Raw genomic sequence first — 24230 nt, forward strand, 5'->3', positions numbered from 1 at the left:
CTTACACTCAAGCACCACATTGGCTTACACTTTATACCTTTTGTAATCTCACTACATGTGAGATCCATCCAACCACCAGAGGGAGGCATTACCAAAATTCTAATCATGTAATTTCTTCTCTTCACTTCCAAGTATGTAAAGCATAGGTGCGCCCCAAATCACACACGTATGCACTTTTTTATACCATTTTGTGCTCACATTGGAAATTCCCAAAAAGAAAGTGCGCTTTAAGTACCTAAATGATGCCCCAAATGACACACTATACATACTTGCACTCAACTGCCAATACTACTCTTAAAATGATTTGCTCTTCTATGTTATCTGCTCATGTGCAAACTCCACCATGTGCTCTACTGTTGCTAATAGGGTGGCCATTCGTGCCAGTTCCGCCAGACACGTCCCGAACATGTTTTCGGGTTCGTTCTCCGGAAGTCGCGTTGGTCGACCGCATACGTCATCAAGGTTTAATATTTCGGGCTTAATTTCAGAAAAGCAACCGTTACATTTCAAGGTAAGAATGAAACTACAATGATTGTATGTCTTAATAGAAATAAATCTTAATTTTCTAATGTATTTTAACTGAAATGTGAGAACCTCGATCATGTATGCGGTCGAGCAACGCGACTTCCGGAGAACGAACCCGAAAACATGTTCGGGACGTGTCCGGCGCAACTGGCACGAATGGCCACCCTTGTTGCTAAGGCATTGCTATCTCTTGCTCCAATAAATATTGACATACTTAATCTACAGTATGTCCACATTAGAGTACAATGACATCACTGCTTTATCTCAGAAATAAAAAAATCTATTGTTAACCCATATGTTGTTCTAAACCTATGTGAGTTTCTTTATTCTGTTAAACACAAAAGATGATATTTTTTGATAAACGATGCTAAAAGCACACAGTTGTAGAGTGCAAGGCGACAGTATTTGTTTTTCCTATGGAAGTCATAAGTACTAAGGAATTCGAAGGGGTACAGTCAACTGTGTGCTTGCAATCATTTATCAAAACATCTTCTGTGTTCAACACAATAAACTCGTACAACTTTTGAGTAAATAATGACAGAATTTTTATTTTTGGGTTATATCTACATTTGGCAGACTTACAGTGCTTTTCAAGGTATGCATTTTTAGCAGCATATACACTCAACTAAAGGATTATTAGGAACACCATACTAATACTGTGTTTGACCCTCTTTCGCCTTCAGAACTGCCTTATTTCAACGTGGCATTGAATCAACGAGGTGCTGAAAGCAAAATGTTGGCCCATATTGATAGGATAGCATCTTGCAGTTGATGGAGATTTGTGGGATGCACATCCAGGGCACGAAGCTCCCGTTCCACCACATCCCAAAGATACTCTATTGGGTTGATTTTAGTACAGTGAACTCATTGTCATTGCTGTTCAAGAAACCAATTTGAAATGATTTGAGTTTTGTGACATGGTGCATTATCCTGCTAGAAGTAGCCATCAGAGGATGAGTACATGGTGGTCATAAAGGAATGGACATGGTCAGAAACAATGCTTAGGTAGGCCGTCGTATCTAAACGATGCCCAATTGGCACTAAGGGGCCTAAAGTGTGTCAAGAAAACATCCCCCACACCATTACACCACCACCACCAGCCTGCAGAGTGGTAACAAGGCATGACGGATGCATGTTCTTATTCTGTTTACGCCAAATTCTAACTCTACCATCTGAATGTCTCAACAGAAATCGAGACTCATCAGACCAGGCAACATTTTTCTAGTCTTCAACTGTCCAATTTTGGTGAGCTTGTGCAAATTGTAGCCTCTTTTCCCTATTTGTAGTGGAGATGAGTGGTACCCGGTGGGGTCTTCTGCTGTTGTAGCCCATCCGCCTCAAGGTTGTGCGTGTCGTGGCTTCACAAATGCTTTGCTGCATACCTCGGTTGTAATGAGTGGTTATTTCAGTCAAAGTTGCTCTTCTATCAGCTTGAATGTCGGCCCATTCTCCTCTGACCTTTACAAGGCATTTTTGCCCACAGAACTGCCCCATACTGGATGTTTTTCCCTTTTCACACCATTCTTTGTAAACCCTAGAAATGGTTGTGCGTGAAAATCCCAGTAACTGAGCAGATTGTGAAATACTCAGACTGGCCCGTCTGGCACCAACAACCATGCCACGCTCAAAATTGCTGAAATCACCTTTCTTTCCCATTCTGACATTCAGTTTGGAGTTCAGGAGATTGTCTTGACCAGGACCACATCCTTAAATGCACTGAAGCAACTGCCATGTGATTGGTTGATTAGATAATTGCATTGAGAAATTGAACAGGTGTTCCTAATAATCCAATTTAATGATCGTAGATGGCAGAAGGGAATATTAACCTTTAGGAACGAGTTAAGATGGGGAAGGGTGCCGTTTCAGCACCACAGACTTGAATTTGAAATAGTGACCCAGGCTCTTAAAGAACCGATCCAACCTTTGATTACAAGCCCCGACTAACCATGCTCTTATAAGTTTTAACGTGTGTGTCAGGAACTCCTGCAAGAGATTTTTAAACTCAAGTAACTCTGAGGTCAGCCAAAATGTGACAGGACCAACTCATAACTGTATTTCTACATTAAACTTACTGTAAATCGGTCTTATGGGCTTGATTTTGTTAAACGGATGTTCTGGGAAAGTGACAATCTTAGGTCTAGTTAAGGCCCTTAACCTACACCACATTAATAGTCAAGAAAAAAACAAATATTTAAAAAAATCTGTAATTTTCATAGTTTCCAGTAATTTGACTCAAAATGCACTTTCATAATGAGAAGGAATTGCATTTGCCACTTTCAGCTCCCACTTTATGGAAGTCCACGATTATAACACCACTTAGAGATCAAGTGTAGGAGAGTTTAGGTTTTTAGCAAACTGGCATTTATGTACTTAACTGCATGTCATGCTTGACATCTTGTAACTTATGACTGCATTTCCAAATTCAATTAAAACTTTGTGAGCTGGCTATAAAACACAAATCCAAAAATAAAATGAGTCAGTGGACGAAAGATCAAGTTAAAAAACATCCAATCAATCCCTTTTACAGATTTTTATTTATTTTTCTTATTTGCAAGTGCTGTGATACAGTGAAAATACAGGTTTAACATGGGTTACTTTAAATGGGGAAAAAATGACAAAAAAGGAAACTATACTGCAAATATCCATCACAAATTTACACTTGAAATTAGCACCCAAAACATTAAATACATAGTTAGACTTTTATAACAAAGATGTTTTCATACTGTAATAATAAATTAAACCCAACACCTTTAGTGCAACTGTATCATTTACGTCAACCCCAGCAGCCCGCGCTGTAAGACCTGCAGACCACAAATCCAACGTGATCAGCTTTATCCATGACACGCGTCATATAATGCTTTATATGGTTATGATTTACAACTAAATAACATTTGCCACTTTTTTGCTAATTTAATGAATGAAAAAAAGTCAAAAGGGCTCATTAGTGTGCAAAGTTAACCTTGACTGATGTTTAAATACACTGCGTAAATACAATGAGTAAACATAATAAGGTTATGAGGATAATGAATACAGATAAAGCTTGGTTGGGCGTCTTCTGTGCAGAGATCCAGCCCTGCGTTTCAGGTCAATGTAGAGAGGTCATGGGGTCAGTGGTCACCATTATGATGCTACAGCCAGATAACCTGTAGCAGATCTGCAGAGGAAAATATTAACTTTGTAGTGTTTTTATGGCCATTATCACAGCAAGAGACAGGATTATGAAGAATTAAACTAAAATTGTTTACGGTCTCAATTTCAAAAGGAGAAATCTTTGAAAACATATTGTAATCAACTAAAAACATGGATATTCACGTTGTATACGTTAAACATTAATGATTAATAAATGCAATCGAAAGCAAAATTGTCTAAGTGCATCTGACATGTTTTCTCGTAAATTAAATTTTTTTCAGCCTCAATGGTATCTGCCAACAAACCAATATTTCTAAATGGCCTAATTCTGGGATTAAGCAGACTTGTAATTTGATGTAGTATTTGATGAATGTACAGTATAATGCAGTTTGGTTAAGATCAAATTTTTGACAGAGGTGGCATTTAGAGGCTTTGGCATCCAAGCATCTCAATTTATTGCACCATGCTAAAGACAAATTATACCTTAACTCATGTGACTTAAGGTAAATGTGTCGTCATTAAACAAAAACTGTGTACAATAAAAAGTGCCCACATTTTGATTTTTACATGTTCTAAAATTAGAACAACCTAATCAATAAACAAAAGCTTTTAAAGACTTGTGGACTTACTCCATATTGCTCTTGAGTTGGTGAACAGTCCGCTTGTCCAAATACCTACAGAAGAGCGTTAGCAGGTTGGAGGGTAGAAGAAGGGGTTCGACAAGTGTTGTCTGGGATAGCTGCCGGGCTACATGGAATACTGTGTCTGTCCTTAAGAGGAAAAGATAATAAAAAGTAAATAAAGGCCCCGTTTACACGTCCATGGTTATTTTGAAAAACAGAGACATTTCCCTTCATTTGTGCCCTTCGTTTACACGCAAACTGAGAATGCCCCTCTCAAACCGATTCTTTCTAAAAACTCCGGCCAGAGTGGAGATTTTGAAAATCTTCATTTGCATGTTTGCATGTAAACTGAGACAAATGGGTGCAGCCAACGTCACAGTATGCACCAGAGCTCACACCTACGTCAAAAGTGCAACCTTGTTCAAAAGAGAAAGTTATTAGTTGCTGTTGGTTGCCATTTTCGAGATTCTGATTGGCTTACGTAAGCTTGAGCTTTTCGTTACACAGCCACCTACAAGTTTGTCATGCTCGACAGCATATATACACGGGTACGTGTAAATAAACAATTTTCTAAAAAATCCCGTCAGGTAAAAATACTGCGTCAGGTATTTCCATTTGCGACTGTGAAAACAAAGATGGGCCAAGTTCAGGAGTGATTTAACTCAAACTGCAACATAAGTCGCCATTTTTTACTTCCATCACTGTTGGTATTCTCAAATCATACACAAGTTGCTGTTTCTTCTTCATTGACGGTCACGCTGCTGTGGTTACACGGGCTGATGTCTTTCTTGTTCTATGAAGTTCCTCCTTCAGAAATACATAACGAGTTCTGATTGTGTGGTTTGTTTAGTGTGTTGTGATTCGACAGCAGCTTAGCAAAGCTGGCGACTGACGTATTCCTGTGGGCGGAGTTTAGTCAAAAACTCTTGATGTCATTCAACCGGGAAGTAGACGGCTGTAGTTCAAACCGACCGTTCGCTGTAGGCTTTGAAATGGGAATTCTGTTAAAGAAAATATATCGACTGGCAGTGACCTTTGAGCTTTATCATTTTGCAGGTATTATTTATGCTCTAACAGCAATATTACACACTAACTTAAGTTTGAAAAAATGGGATCAGAAAAAATGTGACCTTCAAGACGCCCCACATTAAGAGCAGCAGATGATGCGCTTATTTTAACAGTAAAAATAACATTATCAGCATGTTAAAGCAACACTATGTAGTTTCCATGTAAAAATGACTTGCAGCTCCCCCATGTGGTTGAAAAGCGCAACAGTGCCTGGTATCAGACACTCTTCTACAGGCTGGCGGAGGGGTGGGACTGTGTTTCCTACCCTCCACCGCCACTTTCAGTGTGCTTGTAGCAGCTAGGAGGCTGCTCAGGTTGCAGCAACAATACAATTTGTGCAGTTACAAGTTGTTCTATCACTAAAATAATTTTAGAGACATTATTTAAAGATAAAAAACTACATAGTGTTGCTTTAAGTTTAATAATGAACAATATATTATATTATATATTATATTATATTGAAAATGTAGACTTATAATACCACTCAGTTAAAAAGGAAAAGGTTCAAAAAGGTACTTTTCAAAAGGTCCTAATACAATTTATGTATACATTTGGTACCATCCTGTAGCTTTGAGGTACTTACATGCAGTCTTTTGAGTACAAAGTCGTACCTTTCAGCCAAAAAAGGTTCATCTATGGGATTGTGAAGTACCTTTATTTTAAGAGTGTAAAAATAGTTCAATTGGTGGAAAGTGAGTGCTAATAATAATAATAATAATAATAATAATAATAATAATAATAATAATAATAATAATAATATTATTATGCAGTTTTCTTCCCCTGTAAGGGGTCCCTGGCCCAAAAAGTTTGAGAAACCACTCATTTAAACTATTCAGCCTTGCCTAACTCTGGTGATTTAAGTTGCGTAATAAGGGATAATGTATAGGCAGCAGGTTAATTGCAGAAATAAGCACCCGACGCAAAGCATAGGGTCTCGTATCACACTGAAGGGGCTTATTACATGGCTATTTACCTCATAAGTTAAGAATCATTAAATATTTATTAGAAATATGTACTCATTTTTAACAAATACAGACCATCCGTGAGGAACACACATTTACTTTCGGTTTTAAGAGAAGACAAAATGTTCAGATGTCATGAACACACAATTTTTTTTTGAATTATTTGTAAATATAATGCTGAATATATTATTAAAATACATACTTATTTAATGTTGTCTAATATTAAACTCTACCCGTCAAAATGATGTGCTGCATCCATGTGTTATTAGTTTTAAGCGGTAGCTATCTGAAAAGAACAAACCTTCTCTCTAAAAATGTCTGGGTTATTTTTGACCCATAATGGTTAAATATTAAAATGACCCCATGCTTGGTTAAAATGCCCCAATGTTGGGTTGTTGTTATGAATACCCCCCCCCCCCCAGCATTGGGTTACATTTTGACCCAGTGGTGTGTTCTGTCCAATATTTACCCATTATGGGTCAAAAATTATTTTTAGAGTGTTGGAATGCCACGACTGGCCAATCAGAACCTAGCATTTAAGAGAGCTGTGTAATAAGATAAATCACACAACAATCTCCTCCTTTGTTAAAATAATGCTTGCATGCAAAATCTTTCGGCTAGTGTTAACTGCACTGTACCATTTAAAACATCTATATAATACATAGTTGGGCCAAATACCCAACAGCTGGATAATTTTTACCCCAAATTTTAAGTTAACTGAATATCCATTTTTAAATGCACTTTCATATACCAGGATTCAAAATCTCCAATACTGGGCTCCATGGGAAGGTCAGAAGACAAAAGCCTTTCTCCTTGTGATAGCAAAGCATACAGCAAGGACAGACCAAACTGCAAACAAAAAGATTAAGAAATTAAAACCATTGCAAACTGCTCATAGTTATAAATTGCAAGTTAAAGCACACCTTGTTTTGGCAGGCCAGTGTTAACCATGTATCTTTCGAGTCAGGCAGTGATGTAGTAAAATCTTTCAAAATTCTGATTAGCTGACTGAAAGTCAGTCTACTAATCACAGTCCGGAAAGGCGGATACAAAACAGGCAGGGCCTGCGTAGAGCCAGAATGAGACTTAAATTGTAGATTTTATAAGCCGTTAATGCTAAAATACAAAAATATTCATTTCAGACCTCATCTGTATCTCTGCTCATTAACACCGGCAGGTGTTTGGTCACAACGCCGAGAATATTTAAAGCATCATCATGTGACAGGAAGGGAAGGAGTCTCGCTAACATTTTCTTTCCTTTTGAAATAAGTAGGCAAGAAAGAAACTCTTCTCCCGACTCCCTGAAGAGAAAAAGTCATAACGGATTACAATCCAATGTTGGATCAGTACCTGGAAAACTGGTTGTAACGTGTGGTTCATCCTACGAGAAAGTAGGGCAGCGTAGCCGACCGTAGATCTGCTCCACCTTCCTCTGTGTGTTCTGCATTAATCTCCTCTCTTCTTCTTTGTTGGGTACAGTTGCCTTCATCTTCTCTGCTTCTTCCACCTCTAACAAAACTATATACAACTGCACAGAGAGTGGTGTTAAAGCATAATTAATAGGAAACATATGCCCCCAAAAGTCTGATTGCAGACCAGGCACTTATCTGTACATACCTTTTCAAGGGTGCTCAACACTTCCAACCTTTGCTGCCTAGTGTCTTTGTGCTCCTGTCCCAAAGGTAAAACATGTTATCAAATACATAAAAAATATTTTGGCTCTGCCAAAGACAGCAAGCAGACCTTACCTCATCGGGTGTGTGCGCATGAACGGCATCGATTGCTCGTCTGGGAGAGAAACACGTAGACACTGCGACCTGTCCTAATGAACCCTCAATGTGCACAACTGTAGGGACACAAGAACTACAGAAGTAACTTTGATGGTCCTTTATAGGCAACAGAAAGTCTAAAAGAATGTTGCACCTACGTGTCAACTAATTCATATTAGAGAGTTACAAAAGTTAGTAGACTGGTTGCTTAACATCCGCTAACATTTTGTGATCGTCCCCCAACAGACATTCTATGCACTTGAACTTTGCAATTAGGTCAACTTGGGCTATGTTTAACTTTGCGTTTTATTTTAGATGCGTTTTTAAATCAAAATTGATCCTATACTGGCACTTCACAAAAGGTCTTGGTTTACGACTATAGACACCTGAAACATGACCATTAATGCACATTGGGCATGCACAAACAAGTGTAAAAAAAGCTTACTGCTCTAATAATAGCTTGCCTCTTGTTCATGTAGAACAGCAGCATTATAAAATTCAGTGTAACCACACAACGGTTGTTAACCTTTCATCCATTTGTATTGAATATCGTAATGGAGTCCTTGGTGTATTTTTAACAAATAAAAATGACACTCTCGATCACTGTCGACATTTCACTTTTTACCATCCTGCCATGATCTGCTTTAAAAAATAATTATAACTGTGAATAAAATCATGTTTAATAAAATTTGCGAAACATGGTCATTCAGAACTAAGTGACACTCCAGGCTTATTTTCCAGCTCCCCTAGAGTAAAACAATTGAGTTTTACGGTTTTGGAATCCATTCAGCTGATCTTCGGGTCTGGCAGTACCACTTTTAGCATAGCTTAGCATAATCCATTGAATCTGATTAGACCGTTAGCATTGCGCTCAAAAACCAAAGAGTTTCGATATTTTTCTTATGTAAACTGAACTCTTCTGTAGTTACATCGTGTACTAAGAATGACGGAAAATTAAAAGTTGCAATTTTCTAGGCCGATATGGCTAGGAACTATACTTTAATTTTGCCGTAATGATCAAGGACTTTACTGCCATACCATGGCTGCAGCAGGCGCAATATTACGCAGTGTCCGAAAATGTTCCCCAGCTATTGAAAGTTAACAAGGTACAGAGCGATCACACTAGTCCAAAGATTTTTTGAGGTTCCGTTAATTGCATACTCTGTATTGATAGGCCATACGACTTGTCAATCATTGCTTTCTATTTGGTGGATGAACCCTATGCCATGATTGGACATTTTTTCTGTTGCTTGTTTTGAGTACTACATTTAGGTTCAGCATTAATGATCAACAGAATGTCAAGGAGAACAATAAAAACACTACCAAATATTATATAAGTATTATAATAAGTATTTGAACACCCTGCTATTTTGCAAGTTCTCCCACTTAGAAATCATGTAGGGGTCTGAAATTGTTATCATAGGTGCATGTCCACTGTGAAAGACATAATCTAAAAAAAAATCCAGAAATCACAATATATGATTATTAACCATTTATTTGTATGATACAGCTGCAAATAAGTATTTGAACACCTGAGAAAATCAATGTTAATATTTGGTACAGAAGTCTTTCTTTGCAATTACAAAGGTCAGACGTTTCCTGTTGTATTTCACCAGGTTTGCACACACTGCAGGAGGGATTTTGGCCCACTCATCCACACAGATCTTCTCTAGATCAGTCAGGTTTCTGGCCTGTCGCTGTGAAACACGAAGTTTGAGCTCCCTTCAAAGATTCTCTATTGGTTTAGGTCTGAAGACTGGCTAGGCCATACCAGAACCTTGATAAGCTTCTTACAGAACCACTCCTTGGTTTTCCAGGCTGTGTGCTTCGGGTCATTGTCATGTTGGAAGACCCAGCCTCGACCCATCTTCAGTGCTCTAACTGAGGGAAGGAGGTTGTTCCCAAAAATCTTGCAATACATGGCCCCGGTCATCCTCTCCTTAATACCATGCAGTCGCCCTGTCCCATGTGCAGAAAAACACCCCCACAGCATGATGCTACCACCCCCATGCTTCACAGTAGCGATGGTGTTCTTGGGATGGTACTCATCATTCTTCTTCCTCCAAACACGTTTACTGGAAGTATGACCAAAAAGTTATATGACTCCTCTGGATTATCCAAATGGTCATTGGCAAACTTAAGACGGGCCTGGACATGTGCTGGTTTAAGCAGGGGAACCTTGCATGCCATGCATGATTTTAAACCATGACGTCTTAGTGTATTACCAACAGTAATCTTGGAAATGGTGGTCCCAGCTCTTTTCAGGTCATTGACCAGCTTCTCCCGTGCAGTTCTGGGCTGATTACTCACCTTTCTTAACTCTTTCCCCGCCATTGACGAGATATCTCGTCAATCAAGAGAAAACGCTTCCCCACCAATGACGAGTATTTCCGTCTTTCCGCAATACTATTATCCACTAGGTGGCGCCCTTCCGCAACTTTTTAAAACCGGAAGTATTGCCCTATGACAAGCTGCTGCATGTCCGTGTCTGTTTTAAAGATCGCTCTGAATGGGATCTCTATGAAAAGTCCATCACAAAAATGGAATTATCTCTGCTTTTTGCTCAAAATGTGGTGTTTTTTGCAGAAACCTACCCATATTCAAAAGCTGATTACAAAAGAACTACTGAAGGTAGGATGAAAAGTTTTTTTTTTGTTTGAAAGCAGAGGGTCTGTTCTTTCATTTGGTATATTGTCTGTTTATATACTTGAAGAAGAACATTTCCTGGAATGCATTAAACTTTTGTGAAAATCACGAAAAACGCTGGTGCTGGCTGGCAACTTTTTTAAAAAACGCTGGCGGTGAAAGAGTCAAGATCATTACTTATTACTGATTGTATGGGGTGGACAGGTGTCTTTATGCAGATAACAACATCAAACAGGTGCATCTAATTTAGGATAATAAATGGAGTGGAGGTGGACATTTTAAAGGCAGACTAACAGGTCTTTGAGGGTCAGAACTCTAGCTGATAGACAGGTGTTCAAATACTTATTTGCAGCTGTATCATACAAATAAATCATACATTGTGATTTCTGGATCCCTCTAGACCATGTCGCTCACAGCGGACACGCACCCACGACGACAATCCCAGAGCCCCCCATGACCTCCAAGTGGGAGAACCCGCAAAACAGCAAGGTGTTCAAATATCTATTTTCCTCACTGTAGTTAACTTAAGTCATTCTAGTTGCTTTGTGTTTCAGACCTGGGATGTACAAATCAGTTTTGGTAACATATGGGGTTGTGAGTTTAGGTGGTTCCTTCTTTAACCGGTCACCCAGCATCGCCTCCTCAGCTAGTTTTGCCTCCATCCTCTGATAGTATTCCTGCAGTCACAATAATGGTTGACAAGTCAAATTTCAACAATATCAGAATGAACATTTACAACATTTAAAAAAAAAGAATATATAAAAAAGACATTTGCTTTTAACATCATAGCAGCTTAATACATACAAATATAATGAAAGAACAGACCCTCTGCTTTAAAAAAAAAACAAAAAAAACACTTTACATCATATCTTCATTTGTTCTCTTTGTATCACTTCTCAAATATGGGTAGGTTTCTTCACAAAAATGCAATCGTCTCAGCTAAGGGGTTGCTTCTGGGTTTTATTAGTTGGGTAAGAGCACCACCGGGTTGATAGTGGAAAACACATTGCCGGAAAAACTCGTCATTGGGAGGGAAGCGTTCTCTTAATCCAGGGGTGTCCAATCCTGCTCCTGGAGGTCAGGTGTCTCTGCAGAGTTTTATACCAACTCTAATCAAACACACCTGATCCAGCTAATCAGGTTCTTACTAGGCAGACTAGAAACTTTGAGGCAGGTGTGTTGAGGGAAGTTTTAGCTAAACTCTGCAGGACACTGGCCCTCCAGGACCGACTTCGGACACCCCTGACCTAATCGATGAGTCAACTTGTTAATGGTGGGGAAAGAGTTAAAAAAGCGACGTTGGCAAAAGACGTCAACTCAGGTGGACACCATCCGCGATCACATGACTCTTCTTAGCCGTGCAATGGAAGACGACAGCTCCACTTTTTAACAAGTGTTTAATGTAAATGTTGATATAAAAATAATGTGTGCTCGCGGCCATGCAAAGCCATTGTCCATAGTGTAAACGACCATTTAGTCAAATAATTTAAGGCATATAACTAACAGCAGATCTATCCATACAATCTGTATACATAAAACACTGCTGAAAATGTTTTGGAAAAATACATAAACTATCCAGTACACAACAATCTTATAAAACTAAATCAGGCTAAAAACAAGTTACATTCGAATGATTGAAAGCCTATGGATCCTGGTTTGCACATACAGACCTGATAATAGTAATCATCATGTGGATTTTCACTTTGTAGTTGGATCATCTGCAATCTGATTATCCATTCCTTCTCTTTATCAGTCATGAAATGGGAATAAGGGTCCCAGGTCACTGGCTTCCTGCAATTCACATGGACTCAAACACTTCCTCATGTATAGGACGTGAAAAAGATAAGCATCAATGCAATTGTTCCCTTTCATAGACAATGCCCCACACATTACCTGTGTGGTCTCTGCATTCGTTGACTCAAAAGCCGTTTGTGCTGGGGGTGGAACTGAGCAACAGGACCTGGAGGTCTAAAAGTGTAACAAAAAAGTAAAAAAAAGAGAAAAGTAGAAACACACACACGCTAACATTCATGCATTTGGCAGACGCTTCAATACAAAATGACTTAAACTGCATTTAATCTACACATTTTATCACTATGTGTGTGCTCCCTGGGAATCAAAACACAAAATAAAAGACAGCCTTCATTATCAACTCATAGTACTCATCACAAATCTAATATCCACAATAGATATTTCTGTGGATTCAGAGAATGTGAAATAAAGTTACAATCTCATTACAGGTTGCGTCTCAATCACTTTACTTGTTCAGTAGTCAGGGCAATGATCAGAGAGTTCGCTATTTTAAGGGATCTTCAATTGTAAAATCATTGTAGTGCACTGAAATTGTCATTCCATCTAAAAAAAAAAAATCCTTGTTTGTTTTAACCCATAGTTGGGTCAAATATGGACAAACCCAACTGTTGGGTTATATAATCCTATGCTGGTTGATGGAGGCTGTTTACACTTGGCATTAACATGCGTTTTCGTCGATCGGATCACAAGTGGACGACGTTAATGCCAGGAGTAAACGGTGTTCAAAACGTTTTGAATGCGTCCACTTTCAACCACATTCAGATGTAGTCGAAACCCCTTTCGATCAGATTGATTTTGTGGTGTAAACGCACATGTGGTTGAATGTGTTCGAACAGCCACACGCGACCGCCTTCCCTCCGCTCATTTCTCTTATCTGAGATACTGAACACAAAGTCTTACGACTTCTCTGACTTCTGGCACGAACACACGGTGAAAAGCGCTATTTTTAGCCTTTCATTGATAAAACTAAAGCGGCTGATCTGCGCAGTTTCATTTTGCAAGCGTGTGAAAGTTGCGCGATCCCATTTCATCAATTGCGCTGAAAATTCAGAGAAAGCTCTAACATATACATGTACAAAACACTGTGCAGCATGTTTACTTGCTAAACAAGCAGTGGACTCTGACATAATATTAGTTCGTGTCAATATAAACTCATAATTACTCCCGCTCACGTTTGAATGACAGCGGAGAGACTCGCCCACCGTCTTAACAGACCACCCCCTCACAGTATTCAGGACAGAAGCGGTCGAAAGTGAACAAAAGAGACGGATTTAAATACCAGGTGTAAACGTGATGTGTCTCTCTCGTCCACTTGTGATTCGATCGACGAAAACACATCTTAATACCAAGTGTAAACAGCCCCTTAACGAACTATGGGTTAAAACAACCCAACATTTTTAGTGTAAAAATCGCTGCTCCCTACGTTCCCTTAACAGAAATCATGTGGCCTTTTCTGATCCCCTGAAAAGTTCAAACATTTACACAAGTCACCCAAGAGAGTAGATCCAAGACAGAAGATCACAAGCAGATCAAGAAAAAAAAGTAGATAACAAACCTGAAGCCCTGCATAATATTAGAGGATGGGCTATAGAATGGAGCAGGCCTGGGAGAGTCCGTTCCGAATCGCAGATGCATGAGTTTGGGAGTGAGGGGCATGGGGGTAGAGATACGAGGACGGGAAGGTGAAAGGAAACCTCCTGGCTACAAAAAAGTCAAATAAAATCCATATGAAAAAGCGACATAAGAAATCTTTAGAAATTGTAAAGTTAACCAAATTGAATAAATAAAGCGGAAGTCACCTGGTTGTAATGTTGTTGGGGTGTAAAAAGCCTTTGGGGACGGAAAGGAGAGCTAGGCATCATGGGACTTAATGGTGCCTTGACAAAGAAAAGAACAAGCTTATAACTACATATTCAGTGCTTTATCTGAGAAATTAAAAGGTTACACATTCACAGCCAGGGTGTAAATTGGGCCGGGGCCGTCCGGGGCTGAGCCCCAGCACATAGGTGTGTGTGCACTGATGTGTGAGTGCAGGACACCTGCGAAAAAAAGTGGATGCACTACCTCATAACGACATCTCTGGTTGAAGGACCCAACATAAGGTTGGCCTCTCCTGCCCCGACAAGTGGAAAAAGGCCGAAGAGGAGACATGAAGTTTGGAGAAACAGGTGGGACCCTGCCATGGGCCGATCGGTCAATTACTCCAACAATTGCCTGGTCCTGAATAAAAAGGAAATGATATGGTAAACATAAAGATACATTTTACAGTAGCAAAAGACACATGCCTAAATTTTGCACCTGAAGTATCGATGACGCAGATGGTCTGTTGGGCTGCAAAGGTGAAATCATCCACTACAATGAAGACAGTGGCAAAAATTACACATGCCAAATAAAAAATATATTAATAATAATTGCATAATACGCTTGACTACACACTGTATTTGAATTAAGGTCCTCCCAGTAGGCGCTGAGGCTACAATCCACAATGGCGCTATCAATACTCTGGGATAACATCCAGGCAATGGAAAAAAAGATCCCAACATGAAAAATGAAAAAACTAACCAGATACAAGACAACAAGGAAAAAATTGCATGTGATCAAGCATTATAACAATCAAGTGAACCTTCAGGCTGGGGCGACCCTCCACAGTCTTCACCACAGCTGGGTCATCAAATAACTGCCCACGACCGACTCTTCCTCTCTGAGACCGGCTTGTTGAAAAATGGGACTGAACGGTAGGTCCAGATCTGGAGGGTGAAGGGGAACTGCGAGGGGTAGGGGAGCTGGGAGGTGGTGGAGGTGATGACTGCAGTGTTGGAGAGTTGCTGTCGTCACCACACAGCAGAAGAAGATCTGTAGGGTCGGCCTCTGGATTTTCAACGTTGGCATCTGGGACAAATTTTGCATGTTTAATGCCCCATTTACACGAAGGAAAGACGCAGACATTTCACTACAATTTGGCCCCTCATTTACACAAAAACCCCGTTTTTATCACAGAAAATTATTATCTCTTTTTTTTTTAATATTTTTTGCCTTTAATTTGAAAATGATTAAGGAGAGGACAGGAAAGTACAGGGAGGAGAGAGGGGTATGGGATCGGCAAATGACCACGAGCCGGGAATCGAACTTGGGTCGCCGAAAATGCGGAAGCACCACATGTCAGATCGCTTCCCACTACACCATCGGCTCCGACGAGAAAATTATTATTTCTAAAACCTCCGGTCAAAGTGGAGATTTCTGGTAACCCTGGTTAAGTGTTGCTGTGTCAACTGGGAGAAACGGGGTTTTAGGTTCTGAAACGTCACATTACGCGCCAGAAAATTATTCGCACACAGATGATAGAGGGATGTATCAACAATTCTTAGTTAAGGTAATAACATATTTTAATATTGAAAATGAGTAGACTATTCCTTTAACATGTGCGCGCCCCATGTTTGCTGTTTTGAAAGGAACAGGAAGTCACTCGTGTTATTCGTTGGTGTCGTTTCTGAGGATTTTGATTGGGTTGCATGGCTTTATTCCTCTCCCTACACTGCCGCCCACAGGTTTGGCATAGTAATTATGGCTCTCGACAGCGTATTTATGCGGGTTGATGTAAATGACAAGTTTCTCAATGTCAAGGATACTTCCTTGGCAGGACTAGTCCTTACAAGTCACTTCCTTTAGAGGCTAGGCGAGGCTCCTTTTAAGCATTCGGAGAACACGTTAAATGGAACAGGCTAGCAAGTGCACGTCATTACGTCATTGCGTGATTGAAAGGTGTGCTTTCGGTGCTGCGCGCATAGGATTGTGGGTGATTTCAGCGCGTGAAGAGCGCGAAGGATACAAATTTGCATCCTTTCCTGTATATGGGATATTTCTCGAACGAAGGACTCAGTCCTTGGCTGAAATTTCGAGGATCCTTGACATTGGAACAGTCCTTCGACGGACGTCGATGACGTGGCATCCTCGAAATTCTAGCTTCCGAGGATCCTTCCTTGACATTGGGAAACGGCTAGTGTTATTATTGAAAACGGAGGCAGGAAAATATTAGTTTCTCTAAATACCCGGCTGTGTGTAAGGGCCCGTCCCAATACCTCCCCTTCCCCTACATTTTTGCCCTAACCCTCGCTTTTGCGCACGTGTAGGGATAGGGCATCCCATTACTTTAGGGAGCGAGACGGAGTGCTATTTTCCCCTTAGAATCAACCCTCAAAATGTAGTCAGGACCGATGCAGGCTTAAAACGAAGTGGGAGATGAAATTACCCAGGATATCTTGCGACCTCAGCGATCTAGTCAAACTTTTCGACCTAGATGGCGGACCCCGCTGGAAAAGAACAACTATATTTTCGCAAATAAGCATGTTAAAATTCTGGAAATTGTTGGAATATGTTAGTTTGAACACGAGTTGTGTGTTTGTGAAGTTTTTAAAACTAATGTTAGAAAATATTTCACAGAGCTATCTGATGATGTCACCCGACTACTCCGAGAGAGTCTGTCCATCATAAAAAACATCTGATCTGGGAAGTTTTGTCAATATCCAGGATGTGTGTTCCGGGGTTCACATGAACACGTATAACCCAGGCTCAATCATATTAATAATAATCAAGCTGCACGTGACGTAGGCGAGCACGTTCGCTACGCTACTTTCCATATAGTGGTGTCCCATTTCATAAGGAAAGATTTGAACCCCCACTTCCCTCGTTGAGGGGACTTTTCTGTTGAGGGCACTCAACACCAAGTGGAAGTTTTAAGAGGTAGAAATGGGACGGGGCCTAAATGTGGCCTTAGCGTATCGCAATAGTTTGCACACCCTGTATGTGTGAGGAGATTAAAAACATATAGCGACATTATATTAGTAATCTTTAGACACTCAAGCTTTTAATAATGCATGCTTGAGTTTCTAAAGAACAGTGGGTCATACTTAAAGCAACATCTTAATATGACTGCATTAAACAAAACATTAAAGTTTGACAAGCATCTCTCCTCCACCCCATCGCCTCTCTCTCAGCTAGAATATGTATCCCAGTTAAGGTGGGTGGGGGTACTTTGGGTCCAGCCTAAAATTCCAAGCTCGGAGCCCTCATTCCCTATTGATTACATGTAATGCAAACTAATGAAATACTATTCTGAATACACATCAAACCTATCATATTAACTTTTTCTGAAAATTTTTGTGAAAAAAAACCTCACTATCAAACACAATGATATTGACAAAGTTCACTTATTTTAAAATAATTCAAATTCAATCTCCTATGAGTCATCAGTCTGTCAATAAAAACTAGACTCCAATAAAATGAGTCATATTAGCATGTAAAATGTACAAGTGCTAAACCTAAGCCAAACGTTTCCTCGTTGTAGAAATCAATCTCTTCATCCTCTTCTGCCATCTCCTGTAACAGCCCAGATTCCTCATCTCCTCGGTCACTCCACTGATCTCCATTCTCTGGCCAAACAGCATCAGGGGCAGATTCCCCCGTTTTCTCCTGAGATCAAGAGAGAAACCAACTGATTCACAACCAATTATGCAAACAATTATTCAACTAATCTACTGTAAATGTAACTTAGGGGCAGTTGCCATGACAATCAAGTTAATAAATGCAGTGGGATATGATATACCTTATGTCTAAAACTACATGCAATATTTGCACTTTTAAAAAAGTCATGTGTCAGCTAAACAAACTCTATAAATCTGATTCCATAAGTAAACCTCACATCAGCAAAATATTGTATATGAATAAACATTAAGTGTGCACGTGTAAACAGACTCTGTAACACACCAATTGCAAACTACATTTCCTAATTTACTTACGGGCTGTTCGGAATCACCCATTTAAATATAGTCTATTTCACTATTTCATGAAATATTTCGTCACGCTTCCACAAACGTTAGCGTCTACAGCGCCACGTGCTGCATGACAGGTGCTTATTAGCGTTTGTAAATGGACACACCTGCGCGCGTGAAGGCGTTTTTTTGCGCGCGTGAAGGCGTGCTCTAACCACACAAACAGGAAGGGGTCGAGGGCGATATTTTCTTAAATCATTTATTTTATATTATTAAAAGTGGAGATTCTGATTCAAATCATTCAAATGACTCTTTGTGGTTATTGAAGTGTTCAAATTTTTGCATGTCTAAAAACGTTAAGAATTCTATCAAGTTTGGTAAACAATGCTATTTGCTTCACGTTTTGAAACAAACAATTTTATAAATACACATACATATGATTTATAACGATAAACGTTATTTAATAAGCAAGATCACTTACTGTATTATTATTGTTCTTGTTGTTGCAACTGCTCCTCCTCCTCCATTTTTTCACTAGATTTGTTTGCATTTTCTTAATCGTGATCTTTTCAATCATAGCCAAACTTATTACTAGAAATGCCTTGCAATAATGTATAAAAGCAATAATGTTGAGAGGACTTAATTTGTCAACGTTTAATCCTAGAGCTCCATCTTGTGGTTATTAAACTGTAGCGTTTCTGAAATTTGATCCAAGTGAAATTAGCGATATGGATGTCCTCTACTAAGCTCTTGCAAATACACACTATGGTGGAAGATTAGCTCGTAAATATTTAATAAGTTACTTGACTAAGACCATGGTCACCGATTGGCTAAAAGGCAGACATATTATGAAATATTAATTTAAGATGATTAATTAGGTTGACCATTTTTTGTTGTTGTTATGGATGACCATATACTCTGAAAAGGTTGCCAAGCAACAGGGGCGTTATTTACAAGTGAAGGGATATTCACCATAGAAGAATTCCAGGCGATTTAAGTTTTTTTTCTATATTGTTTTAATTATTTGATTAGTTTATTTTTTAAATTTGTTGTTTTTTGTACATTGTATAATAAAAAGAAGTGGTCAAGTAAATAAATGTACGTTTTATCAAAAGTCAGATCTCCCTGCTTATTTTACGATCATAACAAGGGAATATTCAAGAGATACAACGCTTATGCTTCAAATGAGATATTAATTAATTCAGCAGGGGGCGCCTGATGGCTCAAAAACCGAAACTTCCATTCGTTCTGATATATTTTTTTATTTTATTTATATATTACGTTAAAAATGCATAAACCACATCGTATAATTTAATTCAAATATCTTTTTTTAAATATTTAAAACGTCTGTGGTTGGTCCATTCGTACAAGAGCTTAAAAAGTAACAAATGCGCGTGACAGTGTCTTTTGCTTTAGTAGCATTATGGACAACCTAAACAATAATAAAAACTTGAATAAAAATAGTCAAGAGCTGAAATATGAGAATTATTATTTAGTTAGCTTGTACCTGACCAATCTGTGGCATAGATCTAATCCCCGCCTATTTCACATCCCGTGGGGCGCTGGAATGCTGACGTCACTGTCAGCTGTCCTTACACAGCAATCAATGTTCTCGTGCCGGTAGGACATGCAGTTAGTCAGGGGCCCGTCCCAATAATACAGTATATTAAGTGAACTTACAGTCGTACAATGTATTGACTACAAATATCGACTGAGTTTCAGGGTGGATACTTTGCAAACAGCACTTCTGGATTCCCACGCCCAGTGGTGTTCTCCTTTAATCGGATGAAATTGTCCACGCAGCCCTTCAAATAAGGTAAGGATCTTTCCTATAACTGTGTATGTCTCTGTTGCTGATGTTATTTATGTTGCTTTAGTATAGGTTATATCGCTTATTCACAGTAACCTGATCATGTGTAGTCGGTCTAGGCTTTGTTTACAGTGCTGAGTCGGTATAGCTGCTGTTGCAGATGCTAAAAAGATGGGAAAAGTCAAACTGCAATGTACACTATTCCTATAGAAAAAACACATGCGTACTCGAACTATAAGCAGTGTTATTAACGATCTTATTACTAAAAGTAATTGTAATGTTTATTGTGTTTTGTATGCATAACACTTCTATATAATGCAGATGAGAAAATAATTGTATATTTCATACTATAAAGTAAAGCAGCAATAAAAATTTTTATAAAATAAATTTTTGACAAACATCATACTTTGACAACTATATATTATTCATATTATTAAATATAATATGAATTATTTTCAGTTTGCAGTGGTGTCACTTGTTAGGCGGTTAATCACTTTTTAAAAGTAATTTTTCAATAAGTAATATTACAACTTTTTTGTAATGTCTATTGAAAAGAAATGTTTTTATGGAATCTGACAGTGTTGTTATTGTGCAAATAACTGTATTCCAAAGGTATAAAATCACTGGCATATCAGGCAATGTTAGCATTTTGGTATTATTGTGTGTGAAGTTATCAGATTGTCCCTCATCAGACAGAATTATGAAATTTAACAATCTAACTTAATCCTTTAATACATTTTTCAGCTATATATGTTAATACTTACTGACTGTCCAAAGCAAGGTAATCATTATGTAATTGTAGCATTCCCCCAAATGCAATCAAGTACCCCTGTTTGTTTTTGTGTTAATAATAGAGCCTGATATGTTTTTTTTTCCGGCCGATATTCATTATGTGTATAATATAGCAAAATACACATACAGTATATTATACTTCAGTACTGTATTTTATATACAGTAAAAGTCAAAAGTTTGGACACAAATGGAAAGTGTGTCCATACCTTTGACTGGTACTGCATACAGAATACAGTATATACATAAACAGAATATACTGTATACATAAACATAAGTAAGTTATGTTTTTTAAAAATTAGGTAGCAACTTATCGTTAAGACAAGACTTGACTGAAGTTTTTATATCAGTCTTGACTTCTTACATGAACCCACAGTGTTCTGCATGGACTTTAGACTTTCATTGATAAAATAAAGTGTCTACTCTCCGTCTCTTTAATTTTTGTTTCATTTTCTGAGGGTGTGAAAGTTGCGCGAGCTTATTTCATCAATTGCTCTTGTACAAAGGTAGTTGAGCATGTTTAGTAACAACACAAGCACACTTATATTAGTGGACATCTGTTTAAACCATAGACTGTAAAAATATGGGTAGTGTCCGTGACATCACCCATAGGTTTGTGAAGAACTTTTTTGAAGCCAATAGTGGGTGGTGCCTGCTGTCGCCATCTTGGCTGCGTGTCACAGCGCATCACTCGCAGATAACCAAAAATGGGTAAAAGCCAGTAATCCGTCACTCAAGTGGCCACGCCCTTAATTATGCAGAACTTTAAGGCTTAATTTAATTTAATCGGATGAGTTACAAAAAATCACCCACCCTTACAGTTGTCATGAAGGGCAAAATTAGCTATATAGACCAAAAACACTTTTTGTACCAGGCTGTAAACATTATTGTTTACTAAAGTTGGCCAGTTTAACATGGGGGTCTATGGGAATTGCCTGCTTCAAACAGCCAGTCGATAATTTGCAGTTTACGTCACTTTTGTATTGGCTTCATAAGAGAGATCGGAAGGTTTCCCCTCAGGTTAAATGTGTCTTTTCTCCCGCTCGTGTTTTAGCAACTTGCCCATGACCATCCCCTCAAAGTATTCAGGGCAGAAGTGGTCAAAAAATGTGGACAAAAGAGACGAAAATGTGTCTCTCTCATCCACTTATGTTACGATCAGCCAAATGCATCCATATAACAGGTGTAAAAATGTCAGGGCACTGCTTGACTGCTTCGGCCTGAACAAGAGACTCAATGACTGAAGTGAAAGGGTTGACTGGCTGGTGTCACTGCAGTGAGTGACCTGGGTCACCAGTAGCAAACAATGGAGTTCGCTCTGTTGAACAAACAAGTACTTACACCATTTAAAAGCATTTTATCTTTTATAAAATAACGATAATATCGGGGGCATATCTGTGGCATACACCGATACATACATCTGTGATAAATCGGTCTGACTCTATAATGAATTAATCAAAACATATGTGGTATTTTTAATGTCAGACATGGGTTGTGATGCTTAAGGTTTGTGACAGACCTCCAGCTGCAAAAAGACAGAGCAGATGTGAGCAAACTATGAGACAATAAGTGATCTTTTATGATCCATGTAATGATCCATGACCCCATTCATCTCTTGCATTATGCAGACTGCTTTTAAATGTCTGTTAGTCTGGACTTTACAAATAATGTGCATTCTGAGCTTTGCACAATCTCTGGTTTTCTTTCTTAGTATAGGAAGTAGTCGCCTTTTAGCAATTACTTGTCAGTTAAGCTTTAATGATGCTAGTTAGTCTGGGATGTCTCATCTCATTCAGAATTTGCTGGATAAAGTATTTATGTACTTAATGTCGTTGGCAAATGTTCATAATGTCATTTGCTGTAGGTTCCTCATACACTGAACATAAAAACAAACCCTGTCATTGCCTGATTTGAATGTTACTCTCCTTTCTGCCATTCTTGGGTGTCTCTGATATTTGATATCTCATCTCCATAGATAATTCATGTGACCTCTCTGACTGGGCTTGTGTGGGTATAGTGGGTGTGGTTTGTGCACAATGTGCAGTAGTCTGGGCAGGCTAGAGGATGTTTAGGCATGGTAAGAAACTTGGGTAGGCTGGTACTTTTTAAAGTATATACCATTTAGGTACATATACATTTTGTATAAAATGTACCTTTTATGTACCAATATGCACTCTTTAGGTACAAACACATAAAGGGTACCAACTACCGCCCCAGTGACAGCTTTTGTACCTTTTCTGTGAGTGTACATTAGGCCAAAACGCTTGTTTTTGTAAGCCCTGTTGGTTTGTGTAATGTATGAGCTTCAGTATGAGGCGTCACTAGTCATCAAAACCAGTCGTCCAAAACTATTCCAACATAAGCACAGAACATTTGTATGATATCCTGTTTGACCAACTTTTAAAGCTGCAACCTGAAAAAGTTCATATAAAATATTATATAAAAAAATCTAACGATTAGATTGTTTTACCTAGTGATGCACCGATGTATCGGCCGCCGATATTTATCGGCCGCCGATATTTATCGGCCGATTTTTGATGAATTTGAAACCATCGGCAATAGCACGAGAGAGGCCGATACCGATTGTTTATTAATTCACTGCATCAAGAAATCCATTATATGTAAAAAATGAGTTTATGTTGTTAATAAAATAAATACTGAATAGCACAACCACCTTTGAAGGCTGTCTTATTATATTTGTTTTAGCTTAATTTGTGCCTTATTATGTTGGTCAGTTGAATGTTAATTAGATCCAATCCATGTTCAGTAAAAATAATTTGATGCAGAAATAAACTTGCTAATAGACCAACTGTATAGTATTGTATACAAGTGTTTAATATCGGTATCGGCCAGAAGTTGTCTGTTTAAATCGGTATCGGTCCAAAAAAATCCTATCGGTGCATCCATAGTTTTATTTGTTGTGCTTTAAAAATCTAAGCATCAAACTATTGAAAATTAGTGTAGTTGGTCTCTCATTTTGAGAGAGACTTAACATGACGATTTTTTTTAATGCAGATGCCTAGAGCATTAAAAATAAATCGGTCACCAAAGTCCCCATTTAGTAGTATTTTTTTCTGAATTTAAGGCCTTTTCCATGTAAGATGGAAAGGCATGTTTGGTTCAATATGACATCTGATGTTTATTATATTAACTGACTTAATGTCCAAGTCGAAAAAAACTAATACTGCTTTATTAGATTATAATATCTGCTTTGAAACAATGCAACATTGTAAAAAAGCACTAGGCTAAATAAATAAATTTGACTTGACTCTGTCTGTCATCCTTGACATGCCTTTTCCTGCCTGCTCTGTTTTCATCCGTTACACCTGCTG

General features: G+C 38.6%; 2 protein-coding genes across 9 annotated transcripts in view; one reads left to right on the forward strand and one right to left on the reverse strand.

The window, feature by feature from the left end:
* Window positions 1-3040: 3040 nt before the first annotated feature.
* On the reverse strand, window positions 3041-19082 carry patl2 (PAT1 homolog 2). 3 transcript variants are annotated; one of them, XM_055175728.2, is made up of 19 exons: window positions 18781-19082; window positions 17850-18000; window positions 15158-15423; window positions 14971-15036; window positions 14833-14865; window positions 14599-14754; window positions 14334-14411; window positions 14090-14235; window positions 12616-12690; window positions 12393-12513; window positions 11279-11399; window positions 8056-8153; window positions 7925-7978; window positions 7693-7835; window positions 7452-7608; window positions 7231-7371; window positions 7059-7156; window positions 4284-4424; window positions 3041-3679 (listed from the first exon to the last, which is right to left on the reverse strand). In XM_055175728.2, the coding sequence occupies exons 1-19, from the start codon at window positions 18874-18876 to the stop codon at window positions 3646-3648; spliced, it is 2175 nt and encodes a 724-aa protein (XP_055031703.2). In that variant the 5' UTR covers window positions 18877-19082; the 3' UTR covers window positions 3041-3645. The 3 variants fall into 3 exon arrangements, with proteins under 3 accessions (XP_055031703.2, XP_055031702.2, XP_055031704.2); XM_055175727.2 differs by having other exon boundaries at window positions 14833-14886; window positions 18781-19077; XM_055175729.2 differs by lacking the exon at window positions 18781-19082 and adding an exon at window positions 18327-18486 and having other exon boundaries at window positions 14833-14886.
* Window positions 19083-19775: 693 nt separating this feature from the next.
* The window catches only part of ccser2b (coiled-coil serine-rich protein 2b), an 89175-nt gene continuing 84720 nt past the window's right edge, over window positions 19776-24230 (forward strand). The window contains exons 1-2 of one of the 6 annotated variants that reach the window (XM_055175731.2): window positions 19776-19919; window positions 20022-20115. The gene's annotated coding sequence lies outside the window, so the exon portion shown is untranslated. Of the gene's footprint in view, window positions 20116-24230 lie in introns of all 6 variants that reach the window. The other 5 variants (XM_055175735.2, XM_055175734.2, XM_055175732.2 and 2 more) reach the window with 5 other exon arrangements.

The sequence above is a fragment of the Misgurnus anguillicaudatus genome, chromosome 4, assembly GCF_027580225.2.
Source record: "Misgurnus anguillicaudatus chromosome 4, ASM2758022v2, whole genome shotgun sequence".
Classification (NCBI taxonomy): domain Eukaryota; kingdom Metazoa; phylum Chordata; class Actinopteri; order Cypriniformes; family Cobitidae; genus Misgurnus; species Misgurnus anguillicaudatus.

What these genes read in the sequence shown, in the direction of transcription:
- patl2 (XM_055175727.2), bottom strand. Translation starts at nt 18,876, where the DNA reads ATGATTGAAAAGATCACGATTAAGAAAATGCAAACAAATCTAGTGAAA. An exon ending in ACAAGAACAATAATAATACA is followed by an intron (nt 18,001 to 18,780) that starts GTAAGTGATCTT and finishes TCTTGATCTCAG; the next exon opens with GAGAAAACGGGGGAATCTGC. An exon ending in ATTGGAGATTTTGAATCCTG is followed by an intron (nt 4,425 to 7,058) that starts GTATATGAAAGT and finishes TTTCCTCTTAAG; the next exon opens with GACAGACACAGTATTCCATG.